Below are 16582 nucleotides of genomic sequence, written 5' to 3'. Positions count from 1 at the left end.
ACATTACAGTAAGCATATTCTAAGTCGAAAACGGGCCATAATTCAGTCAAAATGCTCGACAGTTGTCTGCTCCTGTTTTCAGACTGGGGTCATAATGGTAAACAAGTATGCAAAATATGAAAGCAATATCTCAATGGACTTTGAAAATATTTGGAGTGATACGCAAACTTTAACATTACAATAAGCATATTCTAAGTCGAAAAGGGGCCATAATTCAGTCAAAATGCTTGAAAGAGTTGTCTGCTCCTGTTTACAGACTGGGGTCATGACGGTAAACAACTATGCAAAATATGAAAGCAATATCTCAATGGACTTTGAATATATTTGGAGTGGTACGCAAACTTTAACATTACAATAAGCATATTCTAAGTCGAAAAGGGGCCATAACTCAGTCAAAATGCTTGATAGAGTTGCCTCCTCCTTTTTACAGACTGGGGTCATGATGGTAAACAAGTATGCAAAATATGAAAGCAATATCTCAATGGACTTTGAAAATATTTGGGGTGGTACGCAAACTTTAACATTTGTGTGACGCTCACACCGACACCGGGGCGAGCAGGATAGCGCCCCTATTCTTCGAATTGTCAAGCTAAAAAACTTGTTATGAAAACAGTGAAACAACCATGACATATACATTTACCTTGTTTTAATTTTGAGAGCATTGACTTCTCAGCATCAACTGACGCACTCTTCCCGACCAGAAGACGTTTGGCAAGATCCTTTTTGTAAAAAGCTTCAAACACATCCTTACCTGTAAAAATCAAAGCGCACTGAATAACTAATTAAAATTTTGTCTTAATCATTCTTCTCAGTATTAACTATGTTTATTGGGTTTTGAGTGAAATAAGACACAATTTCGGACAAATGGCAACCTCCAGCTTGCAGGTGCCGCTCCAGGGACCAGTGCCACTCTAATGACCAATCAGCAAAATTCCCCTTTACTAACTAGTTTGCTAGCTATCCACTGGCCAGCTTGCTGGTGCCCATGCACTGACCAGCCTGTGGATGTATCTCCATTGAAAAGCTTACAAATGAACTTACACTTACAAGTCATAATTTCAGGTTCAAGCAGGCACCTAACCTCCTACAAACCAGCAAGAGGATTCCTTACATAATCATAATTCTCCATCTGAAATAGGTTTTCAACCTGCTGGGGGAAAATTGGACAGATTCAAGACACAAACCAACACAGTACAAGAATACATTTCTTACCATGTATAAACCTGAAGAGGACCATGATTTTATCAAGCAATCTCTCTAACTCTTCTTCTGTTGCCTCTTTGTTTCCTGCACGTAATTTGTTATCTACATATTTGGCTGAAAACAGAAAAAAAAAATCATTCTGCTGTCAATACTACTGATTTACAAGTTTTCAGAAAGTATCCTTACCTAAGCTCTATGTAAATAGTATCTAATCATTCCCAAAAATTCAGTATCAATCCTGCATGAGCAGCAGAACTGTGCATGGGGAACATGAGAAGTATAATCTTGCAGCCAAACGAGTCCTCTCAGACAAATGAATGCTCTCAGCCAAGTAAGTGCTCTCAGCCAAATAAGAGCTCTCAGACAAATGAATGCTCTCAGCCAAATAAGAGCTCTCAAACAAATGAATGCTCTCAGCTAAATGAATGCTCTCAGGTAAATGAGTGCTCTCAGACAAATGAATGCTCTCAGCCAAATGAATGCTCTCAGGTAAATGAATGCTCTCAGTCAAATGAATGCTCTCAGGTAAATGAGTGCTCTCAGACAAATGAGTGCTCTCAGCCAAATGAGTGCTCCCTGACAAATGAGTGCTCTCAGACAAATGAGTGCTCCCTGACAAATGAGTGCTCTCAGCCAAATGAATGCTCTCGGGTAAATGAGTGCTCTCAGACAAATGAATGCTCTCAGCCAAATGAATGCTCTCAGGTAAATGAATGCTCTCAGACAAATGAATGCTCTCAGCCAGATGAATGTTCTCAGGTAAATGAGTGCTCTCAGACAAATGAGTGCTCTCAGCCAAATGAGTGCTCCCTGACAAATGAGTGCTCTCAGCCAAATGACTGCCCTGACTGTCTGGTGATAAAACAGTTATATCATGCATGTTTTGTCCTTGGAAGGTGGGGGTGTCAGGGACGACATTGCTGACAGCAGCTTATCAACACCTGACAACAGTTCTAAAGTCATACCCACTATCATGACGCAAAAGAAAACTGATTCATAGTAGAAAATGTAATCACTCAGCCAGACAGGGTCCTACCCCACTACTTACAGTAGCTAGACTATGCAGCACTAACCTATATATTCTGCAGGTTTGTTCTGACGAGCGTTGATGAAGTTCTCAAAACTCTCTCTCATTGCATTGATAAACTGTTCATTTTTAGCAAAACATGTTGTTATTATATTGTCTATTTTGTCTTTGAAATCTGCAAAAAAACAAAACAAGATCGATTATTTCTTTTCTTATTTTATTCACCCTGCAAGTTACTCATTTCTAAAAGGCAGCTTGAATATTCGCAATTTCAATAATCCCTGGTCTGTCTGAAAAAAGTTAAGACATTATTTGGTAATCATGAATCTAAGCTCCTGCCTAAATTTATTCTTCTGATAAAAATAGGGGCACATTTTTTATTATATGACTCACTGTATAAATCAAGTCCAAAGTTTGTGCTATATCAATATGACTGGTCTATATTCAACATGTGTTTACTGAGCTAATAAGTCAAAAATTTAACAAGAAGAGCATGAACCTCTTCATGGCCAGTCAGTAATCGGGGGTGAGTAATTATATCATCCTATCAAATTTAAAGGGTTTGAGTCAAGTGCTTCTCAACTTACCATGCAGAAAACTTTTTCAATGTTTCAGTCCCTGTGACCTAGACCTTTGACCTATTGACCCAAAAAATACTAGAGATCATCTAATTCATAAGCTCAATCAAGCTATCAAATTTGAAGGTTCTTGGTCAAGTGGTTCTGAAGTTATTGAGTAGAAACCATTTTCAAGGTTAAGACCCCTGTGACCTTGATCTTTGATCTCAACAACAATAAGGGTCATCTACTTCATAAGCCCAATCATGCTTCCATGGATGATCTGGGTCAAGTGTTTCTCATGCTATTGAACAAAACTTTTCGCTCTTACCCGCAGACCCGCAGACAGATGGACCAACACAAACTAAATGGCTTGCTGGCCAACAGTCAAAACCTCCAGCAATGGTTTTGTCTATTTTATGGCAATTCACTTAATAAGAGTATATTACAGATTCTACTGTCCAGACTATGTGACAATGTTTTTGCCTATACCAAATACTGCTGAACGACAGATTAATGAAATTATTAGAAGACTTTGTCAGTGAAACAAATAAACATGGTTCTTTCACTGACAGTTTCTAGATAAAATCCTTAACATACTATACTCAAACACTGTTTTCCACATCAAGTATCTAAATAAAGGATGGTTTAAGGTTACAGCGTCAGTGAAAGAAGTTAAACTGCTTACCCAACATGGCTTGCACCATATCTTTGTCTTTTTCAGGATCATTGCTTACATTTAGGACAATAATTCTACCCGTTCCCTGAAAAAAAAAGCACTAAGTCTACAACAGTGCAATAATGCTTACTTGCAGAGAGATTTTATGTCATAAAGGGAGTCAGCGGCACAGGACAGACTACAATGCTGGTGATCTGTGTTTGTGTTAAATTCCCAGTCACGGCTGTTATCCCATTATCCCAATCTACTTATATTTGTACTGTTCTCAGCAGTACCAGCCTAGACTTGATGCTTGGAAGGTAAGTGAAGCCTTCTGTGCGTTCCACCAAAAAAAAAATTTGTTCCATCCATTCAGGTTGGAACTTTCCTTGACACTAAATAAGATACACTTTGTTACCTTTTATAACTGGTGATATTGGTTACCTAACACCCAAGTCTTTATAGAATTTGTTTGTAAACACTCAAGTTCTTCCTCATCAAAAGTTAAACTCAGAAATTTTAGGTTTCAGAAGTACCAGCCTCACATTTTTTTTCCAATTCAGTTTTATAAATAGGCAACATTTTGCTACTGATCTTTTCAGTATGGAATCTGTTACATTTTCTGATCATCTGATCAAGTTGAAAAGAACTTCCCATTGCTGAATTCTAATGTACCTTAATGTAAGTTCCAAAAGAAGCACACAATTCTTTCTGCCCATTTTTCACACGGGAAAACAGATTATACATTCTGGTAAGATCAGAGATCCGGTTTTCTGACAACAGTTGATCCAGACCTGAAAGTAGTTAAGACAAGACTTTTTAATGCAAAATTAAGTGAAGTTATTCTGAACATAGAATTTTTCATATTTTCAAATAAAACATTGAGTGCCAGACTGTCACAAAATACGCCCATCATCAAACTTGGCCTAATTCAAGGGGCATAATCCAAAAGTGCCTGGGGCAATTTGGGTGGTTATCGTACTTGGCCGAGATATAATGCCAACAAACATTGTCAGCAAGTTTGGTGAAGATTGGATGAAAACTGTTGGACTTAGAGAGCGGACAAGGCTAAATTCGCAGTTTTTCGAGTAATTCAAGGGCCATAATCCGAGAGTGCCTAGGGCTATTTGGCTGGTTATCGAACTTGGCCGAGATATTATGCCCACAAACATTGTCAGCAAGTTTGGTGAAGATCGGACGAAAACTGTTTGACTTAAGAGAGCGGACAAGGCTAAATTCACCGTTTTTCGAGTAACTCAAGGGCCATAATCCAAGTGCCTGGGACGATTTGGCTGGTTATCAAATTGGCTGAGATATTATACCCAAAAACATTGTCAGCAATTTTGGAGAAGATCCGGTGAAAACTGTTTGACTTAGGGAGCAGACACGCTTTGGACACCGACTGCCCGCCCGCCGCTGCCCACCGCCACGGGTGTTCACATAATACGCCCCGCATTTTCATAGACGGGCGTATAAAAATATCATGAGATGTGTATAACTGCTTCAACACTTGACTTACTTCATTTTTACTTTTTTCAACATTTAATTCCAGCTATGAACCATGGTTAGATAACGTAAGCATTGTTTCTGGATTCCTAACTGATATCTTCCCAGATGAATTCAAACATGATGACATGTCAAAACTGTCATGGGATCAAACTTGTGACCCTTTGACTGGAAGTCATGTCCTCTATATTCCACACAGATCTGGTAAGCTTATTCTGACATTTACAATGCAACACAAAACAGCATGTGATCATATGATCATATGCTTAAAATCATGGAATTAAAAGTACACACCACAAAAAACTTTCATGCGAGGTATGAAGCAATTACATATGCACATAACAAGTGACAAGACCTATTTTCACAATGCAAATAGTTTAACTTACCTTTTACCAACATCTGAGTTACATGCTGCTCCAACAGTTGTTTCTCTACCAAATATACCAACGGTTTTCTGAAAATAAATAAAATCTATGTTGAAATATGTGCTTCTAATGCTAAGTCTAAAATGTCAATATAAACCTCTAGACAAGAACAACATTGCAGACTGCTTTTAATTTTATTTTTTTTTGCCTTACTTATAACACTAACAGAACTTCATAGTTTTGGGGTTCCAGCTGGTGACAAATATGTCCTCCATACAATAACTTAAAGTACAACTGTGGTTAGAATATCAATATAGTAACATCTATAGACATCATGTCACTCATGCATGCATGGTTTAATTCAGTTGAACAGAACATTATGTCCCAATAAAATAATATAAATCTACAAGCTTCTCACAACTTATCAGAACTCTGTTTTGTTCCCAAGGAGAATGATCCCATTTCAATAATGTGGATTTAAGGGGTGAATGTCTATCCGTCCCAAAATTTAATCAACAGTGTTTTACTTTTCAGCTTTAGTGGAACGGTGGCACGGCCTGTCAGAATGGGAAAATTGCATCGTTACAACTAAACTGAATTGTTATAAAAACAATTTTTTTCATAAATAGGTCACATTTGTCAGAGTTATGGGACTTGATGCTATCACCTAGTTTTATAGCTCCGAATACACATGTAAAGTTTCATTTCAATATTTGCATTAGCTTTGGAGATAGTAACTTGCATGCAAAATTTTAACCAGGATTTCCTCAGTCCAAAAGGGGGCATAATTTTGCAAACTGCATGTCAGAGTTATGGGACTTGTACACAAGTAAAGTTTCATTTCAATATTTGCATTAGCTTTGGAGATAGTAACTTGTACGAAACATTTTAACCAAAATTTTCTAAGACCAAAACGGGGCATGATTTGGCCAAAATAAATGTCAGATTTATGGGACTTGATGCTATCACAGAGTTTTTTAAACCTGAAGACACAGGTGAAGATTCAAATCAATATCTGCATTAGTTTTGGAGATAGAAACTTGCATGCAAAACTTGAACCAGGATTTTCTAAGTCTAAAAGTGGGTATAATTTGGCCAAAATACATGTCAGTGTTAGGGCACTTGATCCTGTGAGGTTGGTTACTGACCTAGAAAAAGAAAAAATAAATTTCAGAACTATATTCCTTTACATAATAGCTATATATGCTTGCATAAAAAACTTTAACCAAAAGGGGGCATAGTACATGTCAGAGTTATTGGACTTAATGCTATCACCTAGTTCTATAACCCTGAAAACACATGTCAAGTTTCAATTCAACATCTGCATTAGTTTTGGAGATAGTAACTTGCATGCAAAACTCTAACCAGGGTTTTATAACACCGACCCCGATGCCAGGCTAAGTAGAAAAGCTAAAAATTGAGAGAGGGGGTGGGGAGGCTTATAAAGAATAGGATAAAAATACCTTCTTTTTGGGGACAGGAATGTTGCCCTCCTAAAAACACACTGCAACACTTGCTTACAGGTTTCTGAGTTCTGACAATGCCTGTATATGCAGTAACCACTTGGTATTTTAAGACCAGGCAAGAAAGAGTCTTAAATGACTATTATTACTTCACTGCTACTGTTTAGTAGGGAACAGTTTGACAATTCTGCCCACTACACTTCAACATCAACACTCATGTGTATGTGTGTTCGGGTTTAACGTCTTTTTCAACAATTTTTCAGTCATATAATCGACAGTGTCTACTTGTAGCAGTGAGCACAATGCCCAACTTTATAGTGCTGCCTCACTGAAATATCACGCCGTAGACACATGACATGATACCCTACCCAGTCACATTATACTGACACCGGGCTGACCAGTCCTAGCACTATCCTCTTAATGCTGTGCGCCAAGCGAGGAAGCTACTAGTACCGTTTTTTACGTCTTTGGTATGACCCGGCCAGGGATCGAACCCCCGATCAATACTCATGTTTATAATGTAAGTACACCTGGCCCTATCTTCAACAACATTTTCAGTCTGAAACTTTTAAATGGTAAATACTCCTTTTGCTCCACCACTGTTAAATCAGTGTAGAAAGTACTGAAATTTTCACCGACATGCACTCTGCAGCTGCAGACAGCACTGAAAAAATTTAATCACCATAAACCTGCTCTAAGCAAAGTTATGGCAACCTGAATATTTGCTGTTCTTAAACTTACATTCAGACATTAAATGTTGAAGACTACTGGTCCATTATGATTATTACTTACTTTGTAGACTGATCCAGATAATGGAGAAGTCTTTCATTTTCTTCCTCCAGACGCTGTTCTACATGCTGTAGGTACTCGGGAACCTGTAATTATAACAACCAGCTAGAATTCGCAGAAGTCCTACAAATATTTGTTGTAAATGATTTTCTACTCATGCCTAAAATTAAATTGTTGATGCTATTCTCTATCTAACGCTGTTTTTCAACAGTCTTCTTTAGCATACTACCAACCACAAACTGACCAGCACAGGTTTTTTTTCTTCTATTGCCTGCTTAGCTCAACAGGGAAAGTGCTGATCTACTGATCACAAGGTCAGTTTGATCCCAAAGCAAGGCAAATGTTCTCCCTGACGATTTGATAAAATGAATTTCTGACATTATGTCTGAAGTAGTTTTGTCCCCCACTTCTGATTCATATAGAGGAGTTGGTAAACAGGTAAATGCTGGTACAGAATCCAAGAAAGCATGTTAGGTTAACTGCCTACTGTTTCGTAACAGGAATAACGTTTAATAGAAAAAACGATGCCAAAATCCCCAAAACCAAACATTTTTTGAAGGTGCCATTTAGAAGGCTTTTCCGCCTGAGAAAATTTCAAGTCATGCAGTATTCCCCTGTAATTGATACAGCAGGATTTTCAATACCTTTTGCCCAAATACCATGCCAGTTTTTCCTCAATAAGGCTCATGCACCTTCCCCTCTTGATAAACAAGAGGGCCAAGATAGCCCTAGGTCGCTCACCAGAGTAACACACCACAACAGTGTAAACATGTTTGTCCTAGTGACTCAGTTTTTGACACCACATGACCCAGTTTCAAACTCGTCTGAGTTTTCAAGGAGATAAACATTCTGACCAAGTTTCATGAAGATTGGAGCAAAAATGTGGCCTCTAGAGTGTAAACAAGATTTTTCTTCTATTTGGCCTACTGACCTAGTTTTTTACCCAACCGGACCCAATTTTTAACCAATCCGAAATTTCATGGAGATAATATTCTGACCAATTTTCATTAAGATTGGACCAAAAATGTGGCCTGAGTGTAAACAAGCATTTTCTTTGATCTGACCTAGTGACCTAGTTTTTGACCCAACATGACCCCGATTAGAACCTGTCCATATCATGAAAACAAACATTCTGACAAAGTTTCGTGAAGATTGGAGCAAAAAAGTGGCCTCTAGAGTGTAAACAAGCTTTTCCTTTGATTTTACCAAGTGATCTAGTTTTTGAACAATTCAAAATCATAAAATACTTCATGATACCAAACATTCTGACCAAGTTTTATGAAGATTGAATGAAAAATGTGGCCCACAGAATGTAAACAAACTTTTTCTCTGATCTGACCTGGTGACCTAATTTTTGACCCCACGTAACCCAGATAAAAACTTATCTGAGATTTCATGGAGACAAACATTCTGACCAAGTTTCATGCATATCCGATGAAAAATGCAGCCCCTATTGCATACACAAGGTTTATCTTTGATTTGACCAGGTGACCTAGTTTTTGATCCCAGATGACCCATAATCGAACCTGACCTAGATTTCATCAAGATCACTCTGATCAAATTTCACGAATATCCATTGAAAAATGCAGCCTCTATTGCACACACATAGTTTTTCTTTCATTTGACCGGGTGACCTAGTTTTTGACCCCAATGACCCATATTCGAACTTTACCTAGATTTCTGGTGAGCTAAAAAAACACCTGTAGCAATTATAGATTCCTTTATAATATAAGCATGATATATAAGTAACTGACAACTTCCATACAGTTGCACATGAATATATCTGAGATACTATATTCGATCATTATGTATAACATTGGAAAATTATGGCATACAGCCAAATGTTTAAGAAATAGATATATACATTTTTCTTTCAAAATTATGACTGCGATCAATTACCAAATGCCTGTTTTTGTGCATGATGTGCCTCAATATCAAGAAATATTTGCCTTAAGCTGAAGTGAAAAACAAAATGTACAAAAGGTCAAGTCCTGCATGTGCAAAACTTAAGAAATGTTTTTTGACACATTCACATATTTCTGAATTAACAGACTTACATCTCTCTCTTCCATTAATCTCTGACCCTCTGCCCTATACAGACTGTCTGTCGCCTCCAGGAATTTCTTCTCAAATGCATCCTGATAAATCTGCAGGAAAAAATGACAAGTTTTTGATTATGAGAAAATGTGTTCGAACTTGAACAATAATTTAAGGCATTCCATTTTAAACAGACCATTTAAACAGAATGCTACTTTTGCTTTGTATATTTGTATGCTAGGAAGGTAACTAAAACACCTACAGAAACAGCAAGAAAAATAAAATTATTTCACCTCAGTATTTTCTATATAAAAATTTAACAATTAACTATGTATTTCAACAGTATGTAACTTATGCAATGACTGACATCTATCTCAGCCTCCTTACATGTAACTGAAGAAGAGCATAAAAATGTTCAGGGTATCCACAAGTAAATGAAAACTTCCCAATTTGAAACGTCGATCAAAAACACTTTCAGATGCACTATAAAATATAAAATTGTCATAGATCTGCCAGAGGAGACAACATGCTCAACATGTGTGATTGTGATGTAAGGCTTATCTGTGGAAACTAGAGCAGTGATTACTACCACCAAAGTCAATGATGATATGGGATATCAGTTTAAAATCCATTTATTAATAACAGAAATTGAGTAATAGACAAATACAAAACATGCAGAATTTCTGAGTAAAAACAGGACATAAATTCTTGGAATATTTCTGTCATGCACCTTATGTCATATAATGTTGTTGATGATGTGGAACAACTGTAAGTTTGAATCAAATCCATTTAGTTTTAAACAGACGAGGGAAACTGGTGCAACCCAACAGTCTTTCTTCTTCAGTTGTTCTTTTTTTTTTTAACTTTTCGAAAATGTTTTCAGTCTATTTTTTAAATTAAAAAATAGGGTCCTGAAATTGTAAAGTTAAAACATTACGATTATTATTCTTTTGTATGTATTCTGAATAGTCAATTTATACTTATTGTAAGGTCAGTATGGGATAGTTCCCCGACACATGCTGACCGTTTGACGGGGAGAATAAACGGGGTTACCCTATTTTTGGGGCCCGAAACAAAAACAAAAAAATCTATTTAGTAATAACCAATATCAAGTGAAAGTGCATAAAATATTTATCCTGAAATTAAAAGTAAAAAAACTCATAATTTTTTTTTTGTTGGGTTTAACATCGCATCAACACAATTATAGGTCATATGGCGACTTTCCAGCTTTGATGGTGAAGAAAGACCCCAGATGCCCCACTGTGCATTATTTCATCACGAGCGGGCACCTGGGTAGAACCACCAACCTTCCGTAAGCCAGCTGGATGGCTTCCTCACATGAAGAATTCAACGACACAAGTGAGGCTCGAACCCACAATGTGACATCGGTGAGGGGCAAGTGATTTGAAGTTAGTGACCGTAACCACCCGGCCACTGAGGCCCCCTTGATGAGGAACAACTACATTAAGTTTGGAGCAAACCCACCAGGTAATAACAGAGATAAAGTAAAAGTACCAAAAAAAACTTTAAACAAGGTGTGGACACAAATGCTGATGTCAGGGTGAGAAGGATAGCTCCCTATATACTTTGTACAGTCAAGCTAAAAAGCAATGTAACTATACCTGAAGATCTGACAACATTCTCAGAAGACTTTTAAGCCGACCCCTATCAACTGTTTCCCCACTCCTTTCTCTGTCTATCAACTGAAGTAGACCATCTACAGTTCTACCCTGAACTATATGGTGCCCAACAATATGTATTCTGAAAAGCTCCAAGCCCATATCCCTACAGGAGGAAGAAAAAGTTCAGTTCACAGAAACTCTAAAGGTATTATATATCTGATTAAAATTTTTCCATTAACCAATACTGCAACTGTGGCATCATTATCAAAAACATCATATACAGACAAGCCATCTTTGTTCATTATGGAAAGTTTTTGGTTTTATTAGGCACACCATGTCTTTGTTTACAAAGTGGCGGCCACATTTTTCTTGTTATGAACACAAATTGAAATATATTAATTTCTTGTTAAATCCTACTGTAAAAGAGTTATCAAATTTAACCTCGTTGTAACAGAGTAATCAAGTTTAATGTAAATGTAAAAGAACAATAAAGTTAAACTTCACTGGAATAACCGAATATTCAAGTATAGTATCAATGTCACAATGTAATCAAGTTTTCCATAACTGTAACAGTGTTATCAAATTTAAATTATGTGTATTAGAGTAATCATATTAACCTGAGTGTAACAGATTATCAACTTAAGTCTTTACCCTGATTGTAACAAACTAACCAAGTTTAACCCGAATGTAACAGCGTAATCAAGTTTAACCAGACTGTAACAGTGCAATCAAGTTTAACCCCAGTGAAACAGAGTAATCAAAATTAACCTGACTGTTACAGTAATCAAGTTAACCTGACTGTAACAGTAATCAAGTTTAACCTGACTGTAACAGAAATCAAGTGTAACCTGATTGTAACAGTACTTAACAATAATCAAGTTTAACCTGACTGCGACATAATGCTGTTTTATATCAGCAAAGCATTTCAAATGAAAAATATTAAGTGGTTACACAACATTACCATATAGAAAGAATAGTTGAGTTTTGCAGCACATAGGTTCTATCAAGAAACAAAAATATGCTTCGGATCATTATCTGAAAATATAAGAGAATGAAAAAATAAACAATTTACCTTGTAAACTCGAGAGAAAACTTTCCACTAAAAGTTTTCAATTTTCTTATTTTTCAAGCCTGTAAATTATCTAAAATGTTTCGAGCGTAAAAAAAAAGCCATAAGCACTAGCCACCGACATCCGTATTTACCATCTGACATTCGGAAAGACTGCCAAAGTCAGCTCAGTCGTCTAATCACAAATATATGCAAAAATCAAATTGAGAATTGCGTAGCTTGGACTTACATATGCCTTGTGATCTGCATTTGAGTTATTTGAATTGTGTATTTAACTTAATTGTGTATTTATGCAAACATGAAGCTTATAAATCCGTACCTCTGAAACTAAGTAATCTTTTCATCTTTTAACGACCAGGTTTGGAATTTGCTAGAGACTGAAAATCAGCATCTAAATGATTTTATCAATGATGAAGATGAGAAAGATATTTGCATAAAAACGACTTACCATCTGTCTACAGTGTGACTGCCAACATGTGTCCATCTTTTTCAAGAACTCTTCATACCCAATATTTTCTGTAGGGCATGTTAAGGTAAATAAACTTTTTAAACAAAGTACATCAGAACTGACTGATGACCAGTATTTTCAATATGAAAATACAAATTTATGAAAACCTAAAAAAATTAGAGTACACATACAACCATTCTATTCCACAGCCAATTTTGTATCAAATTAAACTTTGAATAATTTACAAATATGTATCCTTGTATGTATACATATATCCAAAGTTGTAGGTACAACTCAAAACTCTAATAAAAAAATTGATAACTGACAAAAATGCAGCTCTTTTTCAAAATTATATACTCATCAAAGGATATTCCAACAGCTGGCCAATGTTCAGTTTCACATGATTTTCACATGCCTGTTTTAAATGCTCATACAACATAGATGACATTTTATATGAGCACATATTTTCCACAGCCTGATATAGTTCTTCGAGACTTGAGTGTATTGCATGACTTGTATGAATAGCATCTACAGCTTCACGTAATTTTCCCCATGTCACTTGTTGGTAGTTGTCTGGAAGCTTCGGTTTTTCTGAAAAATTCAATACCTAACATTTATAAATTTATAACATATTAATTATCCTTATATACCAGGTTTTTTTCTAGCTAAATTGGGAACATAGCCTTTACCCCCAAAACTGGGAATTTTGACGCGTAAATGTTCCAAATTGGGAAATATTTAGTCCCATAGAATATAGTAAAGATGTGTATAAGCATTTCCTCATACACTTGTTTCACATTGTACAAACACTTTAATATACTTCCATTACAAAATTGTCCGTAATTTGGTCAATATTTGTGCAATTTTGATAAAAAATTTTCAGAATGTAGATTGGGAATTTTTGCACTCATTTTGGGAAAAATACATACTTTTTGGCATTGGGAATATAGCCGAATAACGACTATAAAAATGGGCAAAAAAAACCCCTGTATACTGTAAAAAATCAGTTTATACATTATCAACAGAAAAAGTAATATTAATTAAATGTTGTTTAAGTCACTCTGGCCCAGTCTACCTGTCCTTTTTTCTTAGAGTTGTGTATCCGCAGGTTATAACTAACAGCTTTATTACGGGCAATAAAAAGGGTACATGGCGCAAAGCAGCACTTGAGAAAGGTACCATGGTCAGGGCTTTTTTTTAGGAGTTGGGGAAGACGCTGGGCGCTGGTCAAATGGGGAAAAATCACGCGAAAGAGGCCAATTTGGGGAAAATTCACAATATTATATCCATCATGTGATACTGCTTTTACAGTGTATGTACATTAGATTTTTTTACAGCAATTCAGATTTTAAGTTATCCTATTTCAGGGATCAAACTGAATTTTTCCCCACTAACAATGCAGTGCCATTTTTTCCACTAGCAACATAGTTGGTTCCACTTGGTTATTTGGTTCCATAATAAATGTTCAGCTCCGTTTCCAACGTTTTCACTTGTTCGGACAGGCCGGGACTTTCTAGTTTCAGAAGAACAAACCAAAGTACTCGATGATTCTTTGGACTTTTGGCTGGACGCGGAAGTTTTAAGTTCTTTCAGGTCACTGCCCATGGTGTCGCTTGAATTTTAAGTAATATCCCTTGTCCTTTTTCACCTAAAGAAACTTTTGATTTTCCTCTCCATTTTCGCATTTTCGAATCACCAACCAAAACAAAAGTAAATTTCGTCTAGACACTTACTTAGATATCCGATAATTTCATTTATAATAGCAACAAGCGTCTACAAGTGATCACGTGTTTATCAGTAAAATAACTACCCCAAAGGAGCTTTCAAAGAGCAAAGGACAGTCTGAGCGAATTCGTCGATTATCAAACTTGATCGCTAAAAAATATTCCAGTGCCATGATTTCCTACTTGGATTTTTTTATTCTCACTCTAATTTCATGAGTTAGTGACCGCTAAATTCGATCCCTGAAACATAAGAACTGGAGATAGATTGGGAAAAATTTTCCAAGGGGAAGACGCCGACTATCGGTGTCACTTTCTTAGTAAAAAAAACCCGATGGTACGTAAGAAAAGGGGCATGACACTGCGACATACTGAATCGGCCTCAGTGTTTTTTTTCCACTGACTGGGAATGGGGCCGGGGCCATTACAATTGGGAAAAATGCATCGTAAAATGCCTAAATTTGGGAATTGTTAAAAGTCAATTTTTTTTATTAAAATGACATTTAAGAAAAAAATGGTCATAAATGCATTATATTAGCAAATTGTCTTGTGATTCAAATGTTTGAGGTTCCATGGGCACAAAAAGTTGAAAAAAAAATTGAAAAAAATTAACTTTTGGAATTTTATCTTCGAAATTGGGTAAAAACATACTATTGGGATTGAGACCCAATTTCAGCCCCCAAAAAAACACACTGGGCCTGCAGAAAACATAAGCATCAAAATGTATACATGTCTCTTTACTAGGGTGTCACTCAGAATGTCTTCTAGCAAACAAGAAAAGCATGACTTTTGTGGCTGCTCTGGAATAACTTTCTCTATTTGGAGGACTCCCTGAGTCAAAACCCTTGTCCCCTGGAATCTGTGGAAAAATATGTTAGTTTCAAAACTTGGTAAGCTCTAAAATTGACAGATAATTAGTTTACCCTTTAAGTTCTTAATAACAAGCTTTTTTGTAGTTCCAGGTTTGGTGCTGTTCAGGGGTGAAGCATGTCTATGGACTCCATTGCTTCCTGGGCTTGGCACGGCCGAGAAATTAGCACGTTTCTGTGAATCAGTCATTGTAGGCGAATCTGCAGAACTAACTCTAGTCCTTTTAGTTGCAGAGGTATTCTGATCGCTCAACCTTCGTTTCTTTTGGACTTTTTCTTCGTCTTTCCGTTGTGGTTCATGCAGAACACGCTTGTTTGCATTTGAGAGAGGCATTCATCTCTTTAAGGCCACTTAATGGCCGTTTCCTACCTGGAAACTATGATCGCAATTCTAACAGGGAAATTATTTATCATATTATTCTATTAAATATACAAAATAAACTGCAAAATGGCGGATCTCTCGTGTATTTTTTCTTCAAAGGTACACAACTCAATTTCATGGAGTTACTGTTCCTGCTTTTGTTGAAACGGTGAACTAGATGATCTCGCCCGAATAATTCGTGCGAGGGTATAAAAACACTAAATTGGAAATGGCGCGAACGTCATAAATATTTTCAGAATTTTAGAACTCTTTACGTGTTATGAATCAATATCCTAGTAGATTTACATCAAAGAATGCACTTACTGTATATAGTGAGTGAGAACGGAATGGTTTTAAAAGGTAAATTTTATTTACCATCGCTTTGTGAAACAATTGATGAACATATAGATCTATTAAGCTCTGTAGAGCTCGCTCATATATGGCCCAAAAACACAACACTTTCCACACCCTTCGTTTTTTGTATCCTGGTTACATAGGATACATAGGGATACTATTTTATGAACAGTTAAAACAAATTATACCTTACCCCCAGCAATGATGGTACCCATTCACATCTGGGTCGACTGAAGCAATCGTGAGAAAGTGCCTTGCGCAAGGACACACCGCAATCGGAGTAGCCGGGAATCGAACCTCTTGACCAATGCGTCCACCAGTGCAATCAATAGGTCTACTCTGTATTATCTGGGAGACGGTAAAGCATTTGCTAATTATCTAACCAGTGTGTTCGCTCTCAAGAAGCCCGACATGATCTGTAGACTGTAGTGGATTTCGCGTATTTTCACTATAAAACTGAATTTTTGATTATGAGGGTATATGAGCTGGCCAAATGATAAGTTTTCCAAAAAGATAATATTTCAACAGCTCAA

General features: G+C 36.6%; 1 protein-coding gene across 1 annotated transcript in view; it reads right to left on the bottom strand.

Annotated features, from left to right (window-relative positions):
• The window catches only part of LOC123554074 (cullin-4A-like), a 29679-nt gene extending 13848 nt beyond the window's left edge, over positions 1-15831 (bottom strand). The window contains exons 1-13 of the mRNA XM_045343963.2: positions 15389-15831; positions 13116-13335; positions 12745-12814; positions 12189-12262; positions 11228-11390; positions 9626-9715; positions 7572-7654; positions 5338-5405; positions 4121-4239; positions 3476-3551; positions 2277-2405; positions 1213-1317; positions 641-751 (exon numbers count right to left, since the gene is read on the bottom strand). Coding sequence (XP_045199898.1) covers positions 641-751; positions 1213-1317; positions 2277-2405; positions 3476-3551; positions 4121-4239; positions 5338-5405; positions 7572-7654; positions 9626-9715; positions 11228-11390; positions 12189-12262; positions 12745-12814; positions 13116-13335; positions 15389-15668 — 1588 coding nt within the window. The 5' untranslated portion in view covers positions 15669-15831. The remainder of the gene's footprint in view (positions 1-640; positions 752-1212; positions 1318-2276; positions 2406-3475; positions 3552-4120; positions 4240-5337; positions 5406-7571; positions 7655-9625; positions 9716-11227; positions 11391-12188; positions 12263-12744; positions 12815-13115; positions 13336-15388) is intronic.
• Positions 15832-16582: the final 751 nt, after the last annotated feature.

Source organism: Mercenaria mercenaria, chromosome 7 (genome assembly GCF_021730395.1).
Source record: "Mercenaria mercenaria strain notata chromosome 7, MADL_Memer_1, whole genome shotgun sequence".
NCBI classification, from domain to species: Eukaryota; Metazoa; Mollusca; class Bivalvia; order Venerida; family Veneridae; genus Mercenaria; species Mercenaria mercenaria.
The sequence above is the reverse complement of the archived record's forward strand: the minus strand, read 5'-3'. Positions and strand labels throughout refer to the sequence as shown.